Below are 24,476 nucleotides of genomic sequence, written 5' to 3' on the forward strand. Positions count from 1 at the left end.
TGCTAAATTTGGATCAAATTTTCACACCACGTTGTTTGTCTTGATAGGAGGAATCGAAAAAGTATAAAAATTCACACCAAAATTGAAAAAAAAAGAACATATAAGACAACGGAAATTGTCAAAACAAATCTAGTAAAAATTAAGTAATAACAAACAAAAAAATCGTGCCAAAAAGTTAGGTCAAAGAGGCCATTAACTTCTCTATATGGAGAAATAGTATAAATTTTGCATTTTAGTTAACACACAATGTCACAATCAAATCATGTTTACTATCCACTCTACTCGGTTTTTTGCATACCCGATAAACATATTGAGACCTACCAAAGATAAGCAAGTTGGATTTACAAAGGGGATTATATCGGATTCCCCCTCGTCACCTGAGGAATATTAACATGAGATCAACATAATTCAAACCTTTGATCATATGTTTGAGAGATGATATTGGTATTCTGTTTTGTTTATAAATGCACTTCAAAATTTTATTTTTTAGTGCTTACGTGATTTTCAAAGTAGGTGACAAACTTTTAACATACATTTATAAACAATACAAAACTCTAGACGATATTCTCTTGATCAGCAAGTGAAACATATTATGTCGTTCTCTCAAATCCATCTAAACAATGGATTGCAAATTTGCAATACCCCTAAACATATTGCAAATTTGGTTGTTTTGATGGAATTGAGAAAATGCATGAACTCATTTCGCTTGTTGATCAAGGAAAGTTCATCCAACCATGTTTTGTCAAAATGATAGGAATTTTATTAATTGTAACCAAAACCATTAGAACAGGTGAAAGAAGTTGTCATCCTTGGCAGGGAATTGGTTAACCAAGAGGGTTTGGCAGGGAATTGGCTAACCAAGAGGGGGATAAGCCTCCCAAGTACGATAAATTTTTGGGTGCAAATAGGGTACGGCTGACGTGGTATTTGTGCAGCACATCCGAGCCATACAAACATGCAACCAACAGCTCGGATTAAAAGGTACTGAACGGATTTAAAAAAATAAAAAAGAAAATGGAAAAGAGTCCCCAAGTACAGACTCCTAACCATCCGACATCTTCCTTGCAAAAACAATGAGCTATTATTCGTAGTTCTTCTAACAAAATTAAACACACACACGCATCAAGATCTCTGGTATAGTTGAATACCTTGATCATCCAGCCATTTATGTAGGAATTTTGTATTGATTTCTAATGTCCAATTGATCCCAAAAGAAATTAATTTTAGACTACATTTTATCATAAATGTACTTTTCTTCTAACTTGTTTTGGAAATATGTATTATTTTAAGTAATTACAGATAAAATTTGAAGGGGATCTGTAAGAAAGTTGAGTTCGAAAAATCATTACTCAGTAGCTATACATATCATCCAAGATTAAATTAAATTTATCTCAATTCTCATGTTAATATCCCTTACGTAATACAAATGGGATCCGATATGTTTCTATTTGTAAACCCAAGCTGTTGATCTTTTGTAGGTCTCAATGTGTTACAGTCCATGTAAAATCAAGTTGAGTGCTAATAAAAATTATTTGATTGTGACATGGTTTGTTAACAGAAAATACATAAAACTATAATTATAACAAGCTTAAAAGGTTAGATGTAAGATGTCACCTAGTACTCCGTATGATATACAAAGGGTTGACATTGTCATTATATTAGAAGTCTAAAGACTTATCTTAACAAAGTAGAAGTACGAGGAGTAATATATGTGTGACACATATCAATTCCATGGTTTCTATATGTGACTTGCAAATTTGATTGTTTAGATGGATTTGAGAAAATGCCAATATGTTTGTATCGTAAATTAGCGAATTGTCCGTACTTATAGCACTACAATAACGATCCAAGTCACATTGATAGGATCCAAACTCAAATATAATCCAAATTACATAATCACAAGTAATACCATGTTGTGTTTAACTGGATCCACGTTCAACCACAACATCAAAAACACTTGGATAATAAAGTCAAACACGTACACCAAAGTAGCTAAAAAAGGGTGCTCCTAATTAATAAGTTGTGTTATGCAAAAGGATACGATTCCCTGTCTTCAAAAAAGCATGTCTTCATCACTCTTAATTGTTCTTCGAAAAGTATTTGTATGGTGATAGGAATATGCACAACCACCTAACGGCTAACACCACTTACAAAGATAATTGAATGAGTAAAAACCCTTTTATGAAAAAAGAGTCACTTGAAGTTACCTCATGTGAACATGGAGGGAGTGGCGTGCTTGTTTTTAAGCAAAGCTATCACTAAAATTTCACAATCACTTCAAGCAAAATTCAAGTCTTGAAAATGTTATAGTTTTTTCGTCATTGTTAGGAGCCTTAGAGTAAAAATAGTAAAGACCATCAACGAAATGAGTATTATTCATCCCAATCATTCTACCACCACAAACACATACACAAATACACTCACAAGCACTGTGGGCCAGCACAAACTACACACATCTAATTTGTGTGGGTCTTATGGAGGAAGCTATGGTACACAGGGTATACCGTATGCCTAAATTATGACAATTTGTGATTTTCATTATGCCGATTTTTGATTTTTTAATGCATATTTATGATTCTAGTTACGATTTGTACATTAAAATTTACCTGTTGAATAGGTCATTAGCAGGTTACCCATAATTAAAAAATATTGTTATTATGTAACCATAATTATTCGTACCGAAATCCATAATACTTGTTCCCTAACCAAATATATGCGTACAATATCAAAAATTAAATAATGTTACCCACAAATGTTATAACAACATCATAAATTGGCATTATCTTACCACAATGAATCGTATCAAATTTTTTTTGACTCGTATGATATTTCGTAACAAAATCAAAATATGTAGTACCAGAATCAACAATTGTTATACTCAAACCAAAATATTTGTAAAATGCCACAAATTTTATAAAATAACCACAATTATTATGACAACACCTAAAATTGTCATTTTCTTAACACAAGGTGTCGTATCAAAAGAAAACATATTTAAATACCACAAATTATATAACAAACCATAATTATTATGACAATACCATAAATTAACGTTTTCTTACCACAATGTGTCGTACCAAAGGAAATTAATTAAAATATTTCGTAATAACACATGTCTAAAATACCACAAATTCAGTAATATAACCAAATTTGTTATGACAACACCATAAATTGACGTTTTCCTACCCACGTGTCATATAAAAAAAATTCAATCAGAATGTTCAATTAACGATAGTTATAATCAACAAAATATCATACCACAAATTCAGTAATATAACTAAATTTGTCATGACAACACCATAAATTGACGTTTTCATACCCACAACGTGTTGTATAAAAAAAATTCAATTGAAATGCTCAGTTAACGATAGTTATTATTAGAAAAATACCATACCGCAAATTCAATAATATAACCAAATTTGTTATGACAACACCATAAATTGACGTTTTCATATCCACAACGTGTCGTATAAAAAAAATTCAATTGGAATGTTCAATAAACGATAGTTATAATTGGCAAAATACAATACCACTAATTATTTTCAATTCCCGCCACATTATTTTTTTAAATTTAAAATTTCCACCATATTATCTTAATTTTCGATTCCCTCCATACTAGTTTTTCAAATTCTTATTTGTCCCTACACAATACCTCAATAATTTAAACTAAAAATGAAGTTCTCGCCCAAAATTTTCATCCAAGAAATTCACCAAAAAGTAAATACTATACCTAAATTTTTGAATACAACTATAATTTCCTCTCAAAATATTGTCTAAATCAAATTCTTTCTCTACAAAATTTAATTCAAAAAATCAAAATTCCTTCGTGAAAAAATGAGAGGTCACTAAAAATATAATTATCCTATTGTCTCAAATGCATACACTTTTGACACTAAAATGGAGTACAAAAAACATAAGTGTGAATATCAAAAAATAGAGTGTGAAAATTACTCCCCTTTTTGTAATTGGTGAAATTAATTATATTAATATCCAATCTTATTAATATTCAGGGCGGTACACTTAACAATTGGCACTATATATTTGACACATAGATCAGTGTCAAACCTTCACCCTATGCATACCAATCAAAATTTAATGGTGGTCATTGGAACTAAATCGTGGAAGTAAAATCTAAATAACTTTGTAAATTTATTGCCATTGTACTTTCTTTAAAAAAAAATTTATTATAGTCGACATATTGATTTACACCAATGACATAGGCTATAATATGATCTACAAGTGTAGGCCTAACACTAGGACGGAGGCATTTGAGGTCTTTGTTTTCTCAAATTTTTAGCCTGAAAATAAAACCCCTACATACAAGAAAATATTATATAAGTAATTAATAGCCTTTAGAATTACAAATTCTCAATTATGTACCATAGTGATAAAGTGTTGAAATTTGGACATTTATCTAAAAGATCTGGGGTTCAAGTCTTATACCATTCGTTCCTATTTTTTTTAAAAGAATTTGTTATTTTTTAGGATAAATTACATAATTAGTCCTTAAAGTTTCATACTTCAACAAATCTCGTCGTTCAATTTCAATACAACATTAAAATATAATAATGCATCATCTGAGCCTCACGTAAGGTGTTTATTTTATTTTATCAAAATCGTCTATCTTTTACATAATATTAATTAGGTCATTCATACCAAGAATGAAGTTGATGGCTTATAGCTAGACACTATTGGATGAAAAATATCATTCTATTATTCAATTTGCGTGCCGATGATGAAGCTTTCTAAACCTGATTGAGACAAAAATTTATGTAGGTGACTTAATCAACAAACATAAAAAATTCAACGGATTTAATCGTTATTATTGTGTCACAGTCGCATGGCTGTATTATATTCAACTACAACAGAGGACAAGGTTTCATACCAAATACTATAAATTGACTGTACAGTCTAAATGTCGTTAGTGAGTGTATTTTTAAAATGATCGATCAGGACTGTTAGGATGTTAAGTTATACAATATTTAATTTGTGATATTTTAGATATGTATCTTGCTTGGGTATAATAATTATTGATTGTGCTACGATATATTTTGGTCTTGTATCTAATATCTTTTGATCGATTTCTTTTGGTACGATACATTGTGGTAAGAAAGTGTCAATTTTTTGTGTTGTCATAACAATTGTGGTTATGTTATATAATTTGTAGTATTTTACACATGAGGGAGAGAGAGAGAAAGTCAAGGAGAAGAGAATAACCTGTTACCTGCTAAGCCCTTTTTTATTTTATAAATTGATTTAATAAATGGATGGTCCGGATTATTTACTTTGAAATCCAAGGGTTTAAAATTATGATGCGTACGGTACACCCCCTAATAAGGGGCGTGTACCATAGGACTACCCGGGTCTTATAGTGCATGTTAATGGATTTGTGTATTTGTTTTGTGTAAAAATTTGTGGTGCTAAAATTATTCCATCCATCCATGTCAATGACATCTAGGAATCATAAATTAACCAACAATTAGAGATGCAAACTCCAAAACCACTAAATTAAAGGAACACTAAGTCAAACCCAAAACATGATACATGAAAGTCCCGAAATTGCACCATTCTATAATCCTTTGAGCCATCTTTGCAACTAAATAGAATCGATGAAATTACTGCAAAAAAGATGATTTCCACCTAAAAAAATAGTTTCAATGGTTATATCGAAGTGAAAGTTCCTAAGATGAACCCAAAGATCACATCCTATTTAAGTGCTAAGAATTGCAGGGTACATCCAACAACAATGATTGTAGTACTTGGCAATGATGAGTTTTGGAAGTACATAATTTTTCTTGAAAGTAACCGGTAGACTTTGCTCACCAATGTAGAGCACATTAAGATTTTACTCACCGTGAATCACTACTCGTCACTAGTAACATTTTTTTCCTCGAATAAGATGAACTTACACATAAAGTCACTTAAAAAACAATGGCGCTATAAAAAAATTGAAACAAACAAAATTTTGAAAGTGAAATTCAAACAAAACTGGCTAAATGCTGCCAACCAGGACAATGTATGACATAGACAAATACTCCATCCTCTTCAAATTTTAAATTTCATTTCCTTCAGAAAACTTTTGAATTTTGAAATTTCAAAGAAATGTCACTCCATTTCAAAAATCACACAATCTCATTTCTATTTTTTTTTTGGTAAACTTTCAGCCCCTGAAGAGGCCCATATACTTCCACATTATTACACAAAAACCATTCAAAACATTTCCCTCATTTTGCATAAGGTGAAGGGTAATTCCGTATCAACATGTGCTAAATTCAGTGTCCAGATCATACTACCCACAGCGGATACAGTTCATCTTAGCGGAATCTCCCCATGGCAGCGCCTTTCTTTCCCCCCAATCGCTCTAAACCGAGAAATTCAGTACTATAAAATCCCCTTCAATAAAACCCAAATCAAACCATCAAACCAAACCCAGATCAAATCTCTCTCTCTCTCTCTCTCCATTAAACTCAGCAGCGAGTTCTTCAATCCCATCCCCTCAAACCCAATAAAAATTCTCTACCACAATCAAGAAATGAAAGCCTCAATCAAGTTTCGCGAAGACCAAAAACCACTGGTCCGAGCCAAGATCCCTCTCAACATAGCAAACCTCCCGTTCCAATCCTCCATCATCGCCGGTGACTCGAAAGAGCTCTCCCTGAACCTCTCCACGTTCTTCTCCTCAGGCCCGTCTCTCAAACTCGCTTACAAGCCCAACGACTCGCTCAACCCCTTCACCCTCGTGTTCCGAACCGGAATCAGCCACTACGGTTCCCCTGTCAACAGCCCCATGAGCATGAGCGCCGAATTCAACCTGATAGGAACTCAAAACCCTAGGTTCTTCATCCACTTTAAGCCCAAGTTGGGCGATTTCTCTTTCAAGAAGTCTCAGTCTTCGGACTTTGTTATTAAGGGTGTGACGCCCAAGTCGAAGTTGAACGGGGGTAAGTTGGACGACGACGTTCTGGTTGAAACGGCGGAGAAGGGGCTGTTTTACGGGAAGAGGATTGGGGTTTTGCCGGAATCCGGGGCAGCCGGTGGGGTGTTGAGTGGGGCGGCCGGTGGGGTGTTGAGTGGGGCGGAGGCAATTGCGAGGACGGTTTTGCCGGTTATGAATAGGGCGGTGGTGAATTTCCGGTGGGGGGTAAGGTTTCCGAAGGGGGAAATGGCGGCGGCGGCGGCGGGGGGTGGGATTTCGGTTCGGGAGTTGCCGGTTCTCGTGATGAGCAAGATCGGGATTGAACACGTGGCGAATAATGGTGCAAAGGAATCTGATAAGGTGTGCGCTTGTTGTTCATTGTGGTTGTTACTTAAGTTTAAGTTCATAGTACATTATATATGTCCACTGCGTGTGTTTGGATGTCTCTGAAGGGTTTTTGTTGTTTTCTACATAGAAGAGTGAGGTTAAAAGAGTTGGTTTGGACCAAAGTTGTCAATACCGTACCGGCCAGCGTACCGTTTTCACTACTGGAATGGTACGTACCGGTACCGGGCTGTATCCCGGTACCGTTCCGGATTTACCGTAATTAATATTTTATATATATATTTAATATATATCTACCATATTTAAGTATAAACATAAATAAAATGTAAAAAAAAAAAAAAAAAAAGAGGGTAATTTTGTACCGGCCGGAACACCGGAATATGTCCGGAACAGGCCGGTATTGTCCGGTACACCCGGTATTGGCCGGAACAAGCCGGTATTTCAACCGGAACGGAACATGACTTTTTGTGTTCCGTTTACGCACCGGTACGGTACGTACCGGCCGGTACCGGCCGGTACGGAACGGATTTGACAACTTTGGTTTGGACTATAAAGTCAAGTTTTTCTTGGTAGGCTTTTTGAAAAGATTGGGAGCATCTCCAGCCTTGATCCATTTTAAGACTCTAATTTAAAAATGGAGCAAAAATCACAAAAATTTCTCTCCGATCTTTGATCCAAACCCTTCTCCATTTTGGGTTTTACCCATTTTTTTGCCCAAATTTGAGACAACTTTTGCCTTGACCCATTTCTCCAAAGGCTAGTTAGAGAGAGAGAAAGAGGGAGATGTGTAAAATTTGGGTTTGATAGTTGGAGATGTGTCTACCCAAAATTTGACTCAAATTTGAGGAAAAATATGGGTGAAGGCTGGAAATGCTCTTAGGGTCCGTTCCAGAACCGGAATAAGAACTTATTTTTTGTGTAATAATAAAGTGTGTTCCACAAAAGGGTGAATAAGTAATTATTTTTTAAAAAGATAATTTCAAGCTCAAAAATCATGTGCTTACGTAAATAATTTTTCTATCACTATGGATCTTGTTTGATAGATCTCATTGAGATCTTTAATACGATGCAAAAAAAATTAAAAAATTATTTTTTATTTACATTATTTTTTGAGTTTAAAAATGTGAAAATAAACTGTTTATTTGAATTTTGTGGAACAAAGCTTCAAAATAAATATTTATAAAATAAGAAGGTTTCTGGAACGGGCTCTTAGATTTGTGCTTTTAGGTTTCAAAGGCAGGTTTTTAAGGTAATAAGTAGAAAGATAGAGAATGAGTGTAAATTATTGGAGAGAGAACTTTTTGGCGACCGTGCTGAGAGACAGAGAGTGGTTCTGGAAACCTATACTGAATAAACTTGGGTAAATGGGAATAAGGGTACACTCTCGCTCTCTCAGTCCCAAAAGGGTTCAATTTAAATGGGTCCAGGTAAACGGGGGTTCTTTGCGAGGCAAATGTGGGCGTGTCCTGGGTTTATTTTGATGATTCCAATTCTTTTTTAGATCTCGTCAAATGTAAGTTACTAAAAATCACGTCGATCGAGATCATTTAAGAGCACTTTATCTTGAGAAAAATAGGTTGACAGATTGGCATACCAGGGGTTAACACCTTTTATGAGTTTATCTTAATACAGTATTACTTTTTGTTTATCCATGTTCCATCAACATGAATTTTTGACCGAGTTTATGTTTTCGACGGTATTTACAATTGAATGATTTTGGTCATTAAAGTTGGTTTGGGAAAGAATTACATATGCCTCCAAGAGGACTCAGAAGTTCCTGAGAGGATATTCTCCCCTTAAACTATCCATGTTCTTTGTTGTTTGGCGTTTTCATAAGACACGGTTAACAAAATCTTGGCCATTTGGACTTCCCTTTGGAATAAGAATCCATTGTGGTTGCAACTTATACAGTCGAAGACTGGGTCTTTTGTCCTATGATATGGGTCTTTTGTCCTATGATATCGTCTCCAGATTTTTTCTTTCAAGCCTGTCGTTTTGATGGTGGGGGCTGTAGATGATTGGGACTCTTGTTCTATGATACTGCTCCCTTTCTCAGTTTTTATCAAGCTAGCTAACATCAATTATGCTATGGGTTCAAAGCTTGAAGTTTCAGTTTCAATTCTGTTGGTTATGCTGTTCTGAAGGTCCCAAGTTGGTGGATGATTTGTATGTCTCAGATTTATAGCTTCCAGTTACAATATTCCTTTCAAAGCTGTCAAGTTTTTCAGCTTAGGTGTGTATGATTGATGAAGTTATGCTGCTGCTGTCGAGCTATGAATGGGTAACCAAGTGTTCTTGGTTCGGTTATAGCCTCAAAAGTTAAATCCCAGTTTTCATTTTGAAGGTCATTGGTCATACATTTAGGCAAGTTTTGTTAATCCCAGCATGTTTAGGGGATTTGGTTGTTTTGATGTTTATGATGTATGTTATTCGGTTGGTGTTTCGCCAACTTTCTTCTTAGGTAGCAGGTGGCATATAATTGTCCTCAGTCTGGGTGCCAACATAGTTGGGATGTAGGTTGTTGGTTGTGATGCCTCCTTTTCCGTTTCCTTTTAATCTTTGTAACTTCAGTTAGTTGATTAATAAAATTCTTTTTGCTGATCAAAAAAAAAAAAAAAAACTTGTACAGTTGAGGAACTGCGGAAGTGGTGTCTATTTGTAGGTATCCCCTTTTCAAAAAATCTAGGCTATTTTTGGCTCTGCACTTCGCAGCTGATTTTTTACCCCTTGCGTTGCAATTGAAACAGCTAATGCAAACTGGTTAAAGTTTTTGAAAATTTACCCAAAAAATGCAATCCATTTTGGGCTGCCCAGATACAGCGTGAATTCACGCCTCACTGTGCTTTGTACAAGCCATGTTGTTATTTTGGTTTACATTTCCGTGCCCATTGCTTTAGCTTCTTTCCATGGTATGGTCCGCACTGCTGTTATTTGGTATAGAGGTTTGGACATTCAGCTGTTGTTTTAAACTATTAATCAATGGTATTTTTACCTACAGGTTATTTCGGGCTTAAATTTTCAGGGGAGTGGTGGCGTTGGGGAGACCTATTTGCTAGTTAAGCGTCAGTTGGAGCTAATACAAGTTGAGAATGAAATGCTAAAAAAAGCTATGGATGATCTGAAATCAGAGTTTGCTGCGGGTAAATGGACTGTACCAGCAGGTGGTTGTGGCAGCAGCGCTGACTTGGGCAAGTACAGGGAAGGGGACAGAGGAGCAAAGCCTTCTGGTGGGAGAGTTGATCGGTGGAACAGCGGTGGTGATAAGAGATCATCGGAATACAGCGGCAAAGCAAGTGAGGCCGATGTTAATGTGGAGCTGAAGAAGGCGGTCAAAGATGCTACCAGTGCCTGAATATGACATCATTGCCGGAGAATCAATTCTCTTGTTCATTACGGTGCCGGAATTCAACGACATCCCCAGGGATGCTATTTTCTTGTCCAATATAGTGCTGGAGTTTGACGACCATGCCGGAGATGGAATTCTCTTGTTCAATAGCAATATTGGTTTGTGGGTTTTTAGGTCTAATGCCTCAGTTTTGTTCTGGGTTCTGGTTAAGTTTATTATGTAGAAAATGTGGTCTTGTGAAATTTACAGGAGTAATGTATATAGGCAAAGTTTGGGATATGGGGATGTTTTTGCTATTTGAACTTTGGTTATTTACAGGAGCTCAATTACTTGTTCTTTTTTTGGTACACCAGAAAATAAGAGAAGACTAGACTCTTTCATACTGACACTCCGGCAATATCGGCCTCTAGCAAGGGTATGATGTCCTCCAACGGAATAACAAGGGACACCATCTTCTCTTCTTGCGACACCCAAATGGGCTAACTTGTTAGCAACTTTGTTTCTTTCCCGGAGAGTGTGCTTCAACAAACCTTCCATACTGTCCGTCAGCGCTTTGCATTCTTGAGCCAACATTCTGTGGGGCGAATTTAGGGGAGAATCCTCGTTAATCATCTTGACTGCCACAGCCAAGTCAGAATCCACTTCAACAGCAGTCATTCCTTGATCATGGATCAATTCAAAACCCTGCAGGAGACCCCAGAGTTTTGCTTTCAAACTGGTGTACTCCTCCAATTTTCCGAAATACCCTAGAATCTAGTAGCCTCGTTCTTCTCTAAATACTCCTTCGAAACCTGCAGGGCCTCGGTTCCCCCGGCTGCTCCCATCCATGTTGGGTTTCAACTTTCCCGTTCCTGGAAAAGTTCATGACACCAATCTCAGGTGTCTAGGAATAGCACACGACCGCAATCTGAAACTATTCACAATAACAGTCATTGATCTAGCAATTCCATAGCAAATAGCAGCAGGTTCTAACATAACATTTTCAAACACTTTTCGGTTGCTATCAAGCCAAATAAACCAGAGAGTAGTGGTAATAATTAGAAGTTTCAAAGGATAACCCCCTGTTTGTGTATCTTCATGGACCTTTCCATGCATACATAACCAGATGTAGCTATTTGACCGATAAATTATCATTGTGCGAGTTCCAACGAGGAAAATCATTAGAATTAGCCAAGTTTGGGAGGAGAAGAAAATTAGAAACAAACAATGGTAATGGATTGAGAGTTATACTCCGAAGTACCAAAAAAAATAATAAATGGATTGAGCGTTAATCAATTGGTTGAGGAGGCTCAAGTCCCATTTTTTACCACTCGTCGTAAAGTCAGCCACCTTAAGGTTGTCCTAGGGCAAATTGAAGTGACTGTCACCTAAAATCAGGGGTGTTTGGGTCAGCTTATATGCAATCTCATTTCCGGTCCAGTTAAATGCAAGCCATCCACGACGGAACTAGAAAAATCTCAAAAAAATATTTTTTTGTGGCTTGACCTCAACAATTAAACCCGGATCAATTGTGTGAGAAGCACTAACTTAGGGCTTAGTGCCACACCGCCAGCTGTGGCAAAAGGAAATATCATTACCATATGCTTTTACGAGTAATGTCTCTAGCTTGACAATATGACGTCAAATGTGGGGGAAGCTTTGTTGGGCCGGCCATGGTTGGCCAAATTATTAAGGAGCTGGATCATAGGGGTATAAACAAATTTAGCCCAAAAAGAATTAAGTAGAAGAAGGTCCAAGCCCGTACCGCTACCAAGCCTAGCTTGGCCTGGTAGAGTCGGGCGGGTGGGCACAACGCACGTGTGTGGCAAATGGGCCGAAATCCACTTTGTCCATACCCTCTCTGCCTACAATACTTGTCCCAATAACCCAACGCATTAGGCCATACCTGAAGTATACACACCGTACACAATTCTCAATTGTGTGTGGTATATAGGCCGGGTTAGGCTTGATTTTAAAGAGAAATTTCAAGGGAAAATGACAGTCAATAACGTGTTTTGATAATTAATACACATTAAGAATATTTTCAGTATTAACAATTATTCTCAGCATGTCCTTGGTGGGTATTAATTATCAAAACATGTCCTGGGCCGTCATTTTTCCAAATTTCAATCCCATCTATTCATTTAGCAGGCTTAAAAAGACAACTACACCTAACCCAACCAAATAAATCCATCCTATAGTATTCAATCTTGAACCATTTAAAAAATGGGCTGGACTGTGCGGGCCAGGAATTTTTTTTATTTTTTTTGGTGTGCAATAACTTTAGCCATCCCGAATAACAAAATGCTATCACTTTTTTTTTTAGACCGGGTGAGTTTCTCCTAAACTTTTTGTCTGTTATTTTTTTTTGTAATTTTTTATTTTATTTTTTCATCATAATTTTTGAGATTATTCAAGCCCCGTTCCATTAAGATTTTTATTTCTTAAGTACTTATTACTTATTTTTCGAGACAGATCATTCTCTCATAAAATATTTTATTTAATTCAAAAAATAAATGCTTATTTTAGTTAACGGGACATGATTAGTCTCAATGAGAGAAATAAAAACACGTGAATTGAAGTTGCAAAAATTTCATATATAACACTATAAAGACAATAAAATATCAGATGTTTGGCATTATTCTTTGGTGAATTTTTTTCCCCCCATTACTTTTGGTTCAAATATTGATTTTTACAGTATTCCTGTCAAAATGAATGATTAATTTAAATAATATGTAATTTAATTTTAAAAAAAAGGGGGCTCAAATACAAAAGGGCGTAAGGGACGAGCCATCTTTCCACACCAGTTGCGTGCTCACTGTGTCGCGACCCGGTGTGTCTTCTTCCATCCAAGCCGAGCCGACGATACAGAGAGAGAGAGAGAGCCCTAGTTTTTTTTTAAAACAAATGGACGAATTGCAGATACCACAGTAATCACGTTACCATTTTCATGGACAAACCAAACGAAACAGCAGAGAACATCACAGGACCAGACGCCTCGCCGCCGTGGGGGACGTGGGAGGAGCTCCTCCTGTCCTGCGCCGTCCACCGCCACGGCACCGACAACTGGGACTCCGTCGCCGTCGAGATACAGAAGCGGAGCTCCGCCCCTTCCTCCCTCCTCCACCTCACCCCCTCCCACTGCAAGCAAAAGTACCGCGACCTCAAACAACGCTACAGCCACCCAAGCGACGACGCCGTTAAGGCCGCCGACGCCGTCCCTTGGCTCGACGAGTTGAGGAAACTCCGCGTCGCCGAGCTCAGGCGCGAAGTCGAACGCTACGATGCCTCCATCGTGTAATGAACAGAACAAATCTATAAAGACTTGTATACTTACATGTATATGTATAAACAAATCTACCGGTTTATTCTAGATCTGAAGGTTTGGAGTGGATGTGTTGATTTGATTGTTTGTTCAGGTCGTTGCAACTGAAGGTGAAGAGGTTGAAAGAGGAGCGAGAAGAAGAGGACGAGAAATCGAATGGCGGAGAGAAGTCGGATCCGGAGAAGACTGTAGAGAGAGAAAGAGAAGAGGAACACGGAAAAGTCTCGCCGGAATCGGTGGCCGGTGGACCGGTCTCCGGCGGAGATGACGGGTCGGTGAACGAGTCGAATTCAACGGAACCAAACAAGACCGGGAAAGACGGTGGTGGTGAAGAGCCGGAACTGGTTCGAACAGGAGGAGGTGAACCGGATGGTGGAGCTGGTTTGGCGAAGCCGGTGGGGGAGAACTCGTGTAACGGGAGCTCTAACAGTATAGCGAAAGAGGAGGAACCGGTGAGGGAATCGGTGAAGGATGAACCGGGTGGAGGACGGGGTGACTCGGCCGAGTTGGGGGAATCGGTGGCCGAGTCGAAGGGCGCCGCGGCGGCGAAGGAGGTTAGTAGCGACGTGCAGAGTTCAGCGAGCAACTCGAGGAAGGAGGAGGAGTTGGGCGATGATAAGGTGCGGTCAGGTTGTGTTAGCGGTGGTGATGAACCCGAGGACGTGGATCAATCGCGCGCCGTTGAACGAGCCTCCGTCGAATCGCGTTCGTTGGTGGAGTTCCTCGAGATTGTTTGCTCTCACAAGCTCGGCTCGGTCTTTGAGCGGCGGCTCGAGCGGCAGGTATGCAGAAGAAATTATTTTATTGTTTGAAAAAAAATTCTGACCGGGTTTTTGTTTAGGTCGCAGGTTTAAAACGTGCATCTACCCCCTTGGAGCAAATTCATAATGGTATTGGTATTTTAGTTAGGCATTCACTAGTGGATTTTTTTCAAAATACCAATACCACTATAAATTTGCGTGTCCTCGACTGAAATTTTTTTTTTAATGATATTTTTGTTAGGTCGTATGTATTTTAGTTATGGTATTTGAGCGAACAATCTTGAGGAATTCACCAACGAACGCGAGTTACTCCACATTATAGTGCTGTGGGCCCGCATGTTGTTGTCTGCTTATGAGTTGATTTTTTTATAACCACGTATCTCGGCTAACTTATGCACACCTCGACTAATTCTGGAGACCATAAACCCGCCGTTCACTAGCGGGGTGTTTTGAGTTGATTATATTCTCTAGAATAGAACCTAGTAAATTGTCATTGAATTATTATGTTCGCTGCCAGTACCATTGAAAAACTACTTTATGGGGCAAAACAGTTGGTCCCTGCTGTTGGGTGTTTGTTTCTCTTGATGAAAATCTTGCCAAAGAAAAAAACAAAAAACAGTTGGATTTTCTTTTATCTGCTCCTTTGGTGGCAATTCTTTATTTCTCTGCTCTAGACCTTTCTCTGTGTAAACTGTAAAGGTTTTCAATCGACTTTATGGTTTTTCATTTTTGTACTTCTAATATTTGTTGGGTGTTTATCATTCACAAAGTTGTCCACTTTCCAATAGAATGAAGTTTTGGTACTACCCAGATAATGACCCGTCCTATGATGTGTCTTGGTAGGTCATGCATGTTGTATATGGGAAATAATTCACCACTTATGGATACTCCGGTACAGTCATTTAATGTCTCCAAATATGTGTGCTAAAAATCTCAGTTCTCGTATTCCATTTGGTACACACATTTTGGTGTTGGTAACTATGTTTTTGTATGTGCTAGGATAGTATAGTTTATGTGTCTTCTATGCTGTATGGAATTGTGTTTCAAACGTCACGGGCAATTTTCCTTAACTGTAACTGTATGTATTCAAGAGCGTCCTACTTTGGGGCTCTGGTCCATTTTAGGAGCAAGGCAACGCGATTTGGTTGCGTTTTGGCGAGGTCTTTGGACTTTCGGTGTCTGCATGTTTGGTTTGTTTCCAATTGTTGGCCTATTTACAAATCTTAATCCAAATCACTCAGCATAGTGCCACCAGAATTATATTTGATGTGATTTATGGTGGTTTTACTCGAAGCATAAATCACTTTGATGAATTGCCCTCAACCTTGCAGGAAACCCCAGAGTACAAGGACTTGGTTCGGCAACATGTAGATCTCGAAAGTATTCAAACAAGGCTCAAAGAAGGATGGTACTCAAGTTTCAATAGCAAGTTCTTTCGCGATCTGCTGCTTCTCTTCAACAATGCCATCCTCTTCTTCCGCAAAGAGTCCAGGGAATCTGCAGCTGCCATCGAGCTTCGGCAGCTTGTTTCCAAAGAGATGACCCGAACAAATCTGAAGTTCGATTCTTCAGCCGAAGAACAAACTCCTACACCATCCCAACTAGTCCTTTCCTCAAAACCGGAGCCCGAACCATCATCTGATTCTTTGCTACCAAAACCAAAAATGATATCAGGCCCAATGATAGTTTGCCGCAAGCGCAGCTCAATTGCTGCAAAAGCACTGATTGGATCATCCAATTCTGGAGGAGCCGATAGAAAGAGGGAGCAAAAAGCCGAAGAAAAACCAATTTTGGATTGGAAGCAATCTAACAAGAAATCGTCGGGAAATAATGCTGAAGAAAATAATCGGGTGACAAAGAAGAGGACAAGTGACAGATTCGCTTCAGGTGGTTCAAGAAGCTCGAAGAAGAATGGCAAGAATCGAGCCAGTCCAAACCCTAGCAAGAATTCAGAACCCCTTTCCAGTGAACACTCAGAGCCTAGAAGTGAGAAAAACGCCGCTGCCCCTACCACTGTATCAGGTGGTGCGAAGAAGAGAAGTGCAGCTAATTTCTTGAGCAGAATGAAGCGAAGCTCGACCACCACAAATAATAACGGCTCGACATTGCTAGATACGCTGAAGAGCTCAGGAATTAGTTCCGGCATGAATACCCGAGGAGGGGGTGGTGAGCAGAAGAGAAGTGGTGGCAATGGCAAGGGTGGCGATGGGAAGAAAGAACAGGTGGTGACTTCGAGGAGGGGTTCAGGAGCGGGGAGACAAGCGAAGGAGAAGGAGAAGGAGAAGGAGCAAGGGAGCCCCGCAAAGAGAAACGTCGGGCGGCCCAAAAGAGCGGCGGCACCACCACCTTCTACGCCTGCGGCAGTATCTGGCAAACGGAGTAGGGAAGGAGGAGGTGGTGATAAAGAGGCTGGGGCTTCAAGACAGCCAAAGAAAAGATCAAGGAGGTGAAAGATGGGTGTTATTTGTGTGTACATTATTTGCAGGGAGTTGAAGGTCTTTAGAAGCAACTGATTTCTTTTCTCTTCTTTTCTTTGTTCTTTTCATTTTGTCTTCTTCTTCTTTTTTAAAATTTTTTTAATTGTAGTATTTAATCACACGTTGCTGTGCCCATAATGTATTTTTGTGATCTATTTGTAATGCCAATGAAAGGAAAAAAGAGACTTTGGAAGGATTTGGTTTCTCTATGTCTGAAACAAGTGTATGAATCCGTCGATCTGAGACTGTTTGGGAGTCACTTTTCTTTTGGATAATAGATTCTAATGTGTTTATGTTATATGGAATGTGGAAGTAGTAAGATTGTGGAAAATGGTTGGATTATTTATGCTGAATTTTTTTTGGGAGCAGAGTAGTGTTAAAATCAAAATACAAATAAAGAAGAGGGTATGATATGCTTTTGACTATGTTGCCCTTGTAAGAATGCTACTGAAAGCTCGGCTCGAGCTTGGCAAAACTCAGCTCGGCTCGTTAATGGCGCTAATTGCGATATATGGACAATCTAATTGCTTGATAAAAGAAAGAAGCTGTACTATGTTGGAGAAGGATAACCGTTGTAAAATCAAATAACTGTTCATAGAATTTGTTGGTACGGGAGTACGTAGTTTCAACCTTTCATGGAGTTAATGATGTGTTTGGTGGATCCAACATCAACTTTTGTACACGAGATATCGAGAATTGTACCGAATGTTTGGAATGAAGTCAGACTAATGTGCAGACACTTACCATCAGGCATCAGCTTGGGTTTTTTATTTTAAGAAAGAGAAATGCCACGGTCTCCTTGAACTTTATATGTGATTCAAAAGACTTGTGAATTTGTGATACTTAACTGAATTACAGGACTCGCGATCACGCCAAAACTGGATGATGGCGGGCCAGGACCTACCCCGTCGTGACGACGGAGGAGGAAGTTCGTCTGGGGGATTCTTCCTTTTTTGGCTTTCTTCTTCTCCTAAGCTATCTAAAGGACCTGGAAAGTGAGAAGAAGTATAGTAATAGTAGTTGAGAAGTTACCGCGTGAAGTTATTGCAGAAAATGCAGTCTATCTGTCTAGTATGTTCTGCTTCCTTCTGCGTTTGCTTTACTGATTCGTCTCGCAACACCAGATAGAGTCCTAGTAATGTTCATTAGCTACATACTAGTATATACTTACATGCAATCAAATGGAAGCAATTCTGAGCAACTGAAAAGTAGGATCAACATTTGTTATTTGGCATTTATATCGGGTCTCATACAAATAATCTAAACTGTTTATTTTGTAAGCTTTAATCTTTTGATTAATCCTCGGCAAAAACATATGAATTGCCCATTTGTAAATGCTTGAGCAAATTCTACAAATCTTTTTGTCTAACCATAATTTCAAAGCAAGACATGTGTTATTCGATCAATTAGTAACAGATATAGGAATTAACTAATTTTTTCTTGAATAGTGTAAAAATCAAGCCCGCAATGGATGTTTTATTGCTATCTCAAAGTAAAAATCCAAGATGGACTACGCAAATTTGAGTAATTTCTAAACAAAATAACACTCTCCACAAGCCTAAAGCTCCCCTTCATTTCTCACACCGTAAGACGCATGCCACCTTCGCATTGCTAACAACCATTAACTCATGAGTGTCGGAGCTTGGCTATCGTCGAAGTTCTTGTGACATAGTGCTCCCACTAATACACATTCCTAGCTACGCCACTGTTTTGTTTTGCCCTACCTATAAACATTTCATCTCCACGTTCAAGATGAAATTGCACAAGAGGAATGATGTTGAAGAGCTTGATATATATTGTTAGAATCAATTTTCTCACGGCTTTACTTTTGGAGTTACTTGTAACTCTTAACAAAGCCTTCTCTAAATACTACTCCGTACTTAACTAATTTACTTTAAACTTGTTACCCAAATTATGCAACCTAGAGGGGGGGTGAATAGGATTGCTAGTAATAATTACCAATAAAAATTTATCTCTAACAATATATGCAAACAATAAGTATGCAATCAAAATAGAGAGATAGAGAGATAGAACCCGTTTATAGTGGTTCGGTCCGGATTTGTCCACGGTCCGGCCCTACTCCACTTCTCCTCAAGCAATTACTTGAAGGTTAGACTAATCTTTAAAAGATTACAACTTGTAAGTCTTGCGGGTGCTTACAAGAACCGAATGCCTCTAGCTTTCCCGAGGAGCTAGCACAACCGCAAGAATTTTCTCCGAAAACTTCTCAAAAACAATAACACCCAAATTCCAACCCGAATTTGGTCTTCTAAGCTTTCAAGTGTTTGACTCAAACACTCACTTAGGAAATACAAGTATGTGAAGAAGGTATGAAAATTATCGCTCACGACTTGTACAAATTTTCTCTCAAGAATAATATGAAAGTGGAAGAACAATGAGAATTTTTGGCTTTGATCTTTTGAGAATTTGCTCTTGCAATAATATGGAATGTTGTGGCTTGTGTATGTATACTCATTAATGAGTTCTTGATGCCTTATATAGCCATCCATATGCTTCCTAGCCGTTGGAAACTAGCCGTTGGAACTAGCCGTTGGAAACTAGCCGTTGGAACTAGCCGTTGGAACTAGCCGTTGGAAACTAGCCGTTGGAACTAGCCGTTGGAAACTAGCCGTTTGATAGAGTGGTCATCCGGGTGGTCGTCCGGTTGTCACAGCTTTCTGTTCAGACAGCCGGCTTGTCAGCCGGTTCGTCAACCTGTGGCTCACAATTTCATCTAAATAAACCGTTAAAGCATGTATTGAGCTCAATAAAGTCTTTGTAAATATAAATCATGAATCCAAGAGACTTTATGCTATATTTCAAGGTCACGAAAATATTTAATTCGGGAATCGACTTTTCGATAATTTTGTATTTGCCGAATAAAAATATCATTGAATTAATCATCAAAATAATTAATAGAGATGCATATAAATTTTCACAAATTATAATGCATACATTTTTCAACAATCTCCCCCTTTTTGATGATGACACAAAATGATAGTTTTTATTCAAGTAGGAGTTATGCCAATCTCCCCCTTAATACATGCACCAAAGCAGTTATCTATGATCAACGAGAAATAGCAATAATCATCAGATCATAGCAAGCAATTTTTTTAAATCAACAGATCATAGCGAGCAATTTTTTTAAATTAGCCCACAACGGTTAAAAATATTAAAAATGGCAAGATAGATCAATTAAAACTTGGCTTTTTCTCCCCCTGTGACATCATCAAAAAAAAAAAAAAAAACTAAAAAGAGAAAAACAATGGTTCTAGCACCATGCCGCTCTTGCCCTGTAGCACTCTATCTTCGTTCATTGAGAGCTTGGCGTCCTTGATTTTCGTATTCTCGAATAATGGCTGCTACAACGGCAGCTATAATGCCAATCCAATACCACAGAGTATCCACATTTACATTCCATCCGAACCATGGTGGTATTCTCATGGTAAGTAACGTACACAGCAGAATGAAGATAAAGAGTTGCATCCAAATGGTTTGGATAAACAACCTGAACTCTGCTCGTTCGGCATCTCTTTCGTAAAACTCAAACGGTAACCCTTGCGGTATGTTTGCCATTGCTTGATGAGAGATTTAGGCCGAGAGAGAAGGAAAGATAGATAGATGAGGAGATAGAGAGAGTGTTGTGGAATTTATAGAGTATGAGAGAAGTGTTTGGAATGCTGCGCCGAATTGTTTGAAATGCTGCGCCGAATTGTTTGAAATGCTGCGCCGAAAGAGAGATAGATGAAGAGATAGAGATAGGATAGGGGATGCGGTAGAGATGCGGCGCCGAAAGAGATAGAGATAGGGGTGGCGCCGAATAGAGATAGGATAGGGGATGCGGCGCCGAATAGGACAAGAATAGGGGTGGCGCCGAAAAGAACAAGAATAGGGGAAGAAAATTGTGTTCGGGTGTTTATTGTTGTGTCCCCTTAATACATGCTCCCCCTAAAAGAGAGCTTTTTAAAGAATGCGAGGGGTATTACCGAGAATGATTATCCCTGCAAGCTTAGAGACAAGAAATTCATATCGGCGAAGTATATAAGAGACAATTTAAGCACTAAGCCATGAAGTTCATACAAACTAAGTGTAACAGACTTAATAAATCAGAGTTAGCAACGCAAAAGCTTGAATAAGTCTCAACCTCACGGTCGTCCGGTTGGACATCCGCTTGGACATCCGACTGACTGTCACGACCCTGACCCGCCCCTTGAGGTCTTAATCATGACAAATGCCAGTGATTTCTAGCAGAGGGCTCCCAAAAGACAGATTTCCAAAACCCACGAAATTATCAGCATATAACAGATTTGTTCAAGACTCAAAATAAATGATCAAACTTGATTCTTGTACATCTAACCAACACTTAAACATGTAAAGAAGGTAGGAGATCCCTACCTCGAGGGTTAGAAGCAAGCCCGAACATGGAGGAAACCTCAAAGTGCTCCGATCATGATTCTTCTTCGATCAATAGGAAGATCTCGTCGCGTAGAACAACTTTAGTACTTGGGATTTTTCCGAAATCTCATTCTAAGGCGATGAAATCGAAGAGAGAAGTTTGGAGGAGAGGTGAGAAAGAGAGAGAGTCGGTCGAGGGAGTAGAGAGAGAGAAACGTGTGTGTGTCTGCCCGGAAAAGAAAAGAAATATATGTGGGGGAGAATTATCCCCTACACACACCTTCACTTATACACCCATGCATATTACACTTGCATCCCGAACTTCTAAATTCTAGCACATTCGACATCCGAACTCATTCTCCATTTTATATCACAACTCATGCCTTAATAAAACATAAAGAATTATGGAAATAAAATACGGGTCTCTACACTGACAAATGCAGGTTAAGTCCAGAAAACGTTTAAGAGGAGTAGCATTAAAGACCATAAAACTGTTTTTCTGCATACCAAACACAGGAAAATGAATCATATGATAAAATGTTTGGAGGGTGATTTCTTTATCAAGATCATTTGTACTCTCCATCAAGTATGATATTTACGAATTCAATCAACTCAACATTGAATCCAAAAAAAAACTTTTGACATCAAGAACACAACTTTTTCATAAATGATTAGACATGCCGAGTTCTCGTCGAATGAAACAAAATTGTTCTTCACCAAGGGGTTTTGTGAAAATGTCCGCCAATTGCTTGTCGGTACTAATAAAGTTAAGTTCAATATCCCCTTTTTGAACATGATCTCTTATAAAATGATGTCTAATCTCAATATGTTTTGTTCGAGAATGTTGAATTGGATTCTTGGTTAAGCTAATTGCACTAGTATTATCACATTTAATAGGAATATGATCATATTGCAAATTGAAATCCTCCATTTGTTGTTTGATCCACAATATTTGGGCACAACAACTTCCGGCCGCTACATATTCCGCCTCGGCGGTAGATAGAGCTACGGAATTTTGTTTCTTGCTATGCCAAGACACTAGAGAGTGCCCTAGAAATTGGCAAGTCCCACTTGTACTTTTACGATCAACTTTGAAACCTCCAAAATCCGCATCCGAATAACCAATTAAATCAAATGCAACTCCACGTGGATAAAACAATCCTAAGTCATGAGAACCGGCAACATATTTAAAAATACGTTTAATAGCTTTTAAATGCGATTCTTTAGGACATGATTGAAATCTAGCACACATGCAAACACTAAACATTATATCCGGTCTCCTTGCCGTGAGATAAAGTAATGAGCCGATCATACCTCGATACATCTTTTCATTGACGGCCTTACCATTCTCATCTTTGTCTAGCTTAGTTGATGTGCTCATTGGTGTGCTCGTTGGCTTTGATCCTTCCATGCCAAACTTCTTAATAAGTTCTTTCGCATACTTGGCTTGGTTGATTAGGATCCCCTCATTAGTTTGCTTGATTTGAAGTCCGAGGAAGAAGTTAAGCTCCCCCATCATACTCATTTCAAATTCACCTTGCATACACTTAGCAAACTCTTTGCACATATTATCATTAGTGGCACCAAAGACAATATCATCAACATATATTTGAATAATGAGCATATCTTTACCTTTGGCTTTAATGAAAAGAGTAGTATCAATTTTTCCACGAGTAAAGCCATTGTCAAGCAAGAATGAACTAAGTCTATCATACCATGCACGTGGTGCTTGCTTCAAACCATATAAAGCTTTTGAGAGTTTAAAAACATGATCGGGGTATACATGATCTTCAAAGCCGGGAGGTTGTTTGACATAAACTTCTTCATTTATGAACCCATTCAAAAATGCACTTTTCACATCCATTTGATAAAGCTTGAAATTTTTGAAAGATGCAAAGGCAAGTAATATGCGAATAACCTCTAATCTAGCTACCGGTGCAAAAGTTTCTTCAAAATCAATACCTTCTTCTTGATTATAATCTTGAGCAACAAGTCTAGCTTTATTCCTAACAATATTTCCGGATTCATCTAGCTTGTTACGAAAAACCCATTTAGTACCTATAATAGTGTGATCAAGAGGCTTAGGTACTAATGCCCAAACTTTATTCCTTTCAAATTGATTTAACTCATCTTGCATGGCCAAAATCCAATTTTCATCATCTTGAGCTTCCGGAAAGTTTTTAGGCTCAATTTGAGAAACAAAAGCTTGATTTTCACAAAAATTTCTATGAGACGAGCGAGTGGTTACCCCTTTCGAAACTTCTCCAAGAATCAAGTCCTTTGGATGGTTTTGCACGAATCTCCAATCCTTGGAAAGATCTTGGTTGTCTCCCATGGCATCTTGAGGTTGATTAATAACTTCATCTTCTTTGATTTGAGAGCTTTCTACTTGAGTATCACCATCAACTTTTTCTTGAATTGTCAAGTCATGAATCTTATGTGTAATCTCTAAGTCATCATTATCAACAACATCCTTAGTAGCACAAGGATTAGATTCATCAAAGGAAACGTGAATAGATTCTTCAACAAGATTAGTGCGCTTATTATAAATTCTATATGCTTTGCTAGTAAGAGAGTAACCAATAAAGATGCCTTCATCCGATTTTGAATCAAATTTACCCAAGTTATCTTTTCCATTGTTTAATACATAACATTTACAACCGAAGGCATGAAAGTAATTAATGTTGGGTATTCTACCATTCCAAAGCTCATAAGGAGTTTTCTTGAGGATAGGCCTAATTAAAACTCGATTCAAAATATAGCATGAGGTATTAACGGCTTCCGCCCAAAAATATTTTGGCAAAGAGTTTTCACAAAGCATAGTGCGGGCCATTTCTTCCAGAGTACGATTTTTTCTCTCTACTACTCCATTTTGTTGAGGAGTACGAGGTACGGAAAAGTTATGACCAATACCATGTTCATCACAAAACTT

General features: G+C 38.1%; 2 protein-coding genes across 3 annotated transcripts; both read left to right on the forward strand.

Annotated features, from left to right (window-relative positions):
* Positions 1-6,214: 6,214 nt before the first annotated feature.
* Positions 6,215-10,944, forward strand: LOC131320755 (uncharacterized). The gene is made up of 2 exons (XM_058351602.1): positions 6,215-7,276; positions 10,260-10,944. Exons 1-2 carry the CDS (start codon positions 6,533-6,535, stop codon positions 10,611-10,613), a joined length of 1,098 nt encoding a protein of 365 aa, XP_058207585.1. The 5' UTR covers positions 6,215-6,532; the 3' UTR covers positions 10,614-10,944.
* Positions 10,945-13,375: 2,431 nt separating this feature from the next.
* Positions 13,376-17,342, forward strand: LOC131320756 (uncharacterized). Of its 2 annotated transcripts, none has more exons than XM_058351603.1 (3): positions 13,376-13,883; positions 14,006-14,693; positions 16,004-17,342. In XM_058351603.1, exons 1-3 carry the CDS (start codon positions 13,537-13,539, stop codon positions 17,120-17,122), a joined length of 2,154 nt encoding a protein of 717 aa, XP_058207586.1. In that variant the 5' UTR covers positions 13,376-13,536; the 3' UTR covers positions 17,123-17,342. The 2 variants fall into 2 exon arrangements, with proteins under 2 accessions (XP_058207586.1, XP_058207588.1); XM_058351605.1 differs by having other exon boundaries at positions 13,809-13,925.
* The last annotated feature ends 7,134 nt before the right edge of the window (positions 17,343-24,476 follow it).

This window comes from Rhododendron vialii, chromosome 3a (assembly GCF_030253575.1).
Source record: "Rhododendron vialii isolate Sample 1 chromosome 3a, ASM3025357v1".
NCBI classification, from domain to species: Eukaryota; Viridiplantae; Streptophyta; class Magnoliopsida; order Ericales; family Ericaceae; genus Rhododendron; species Rhododendron vialii.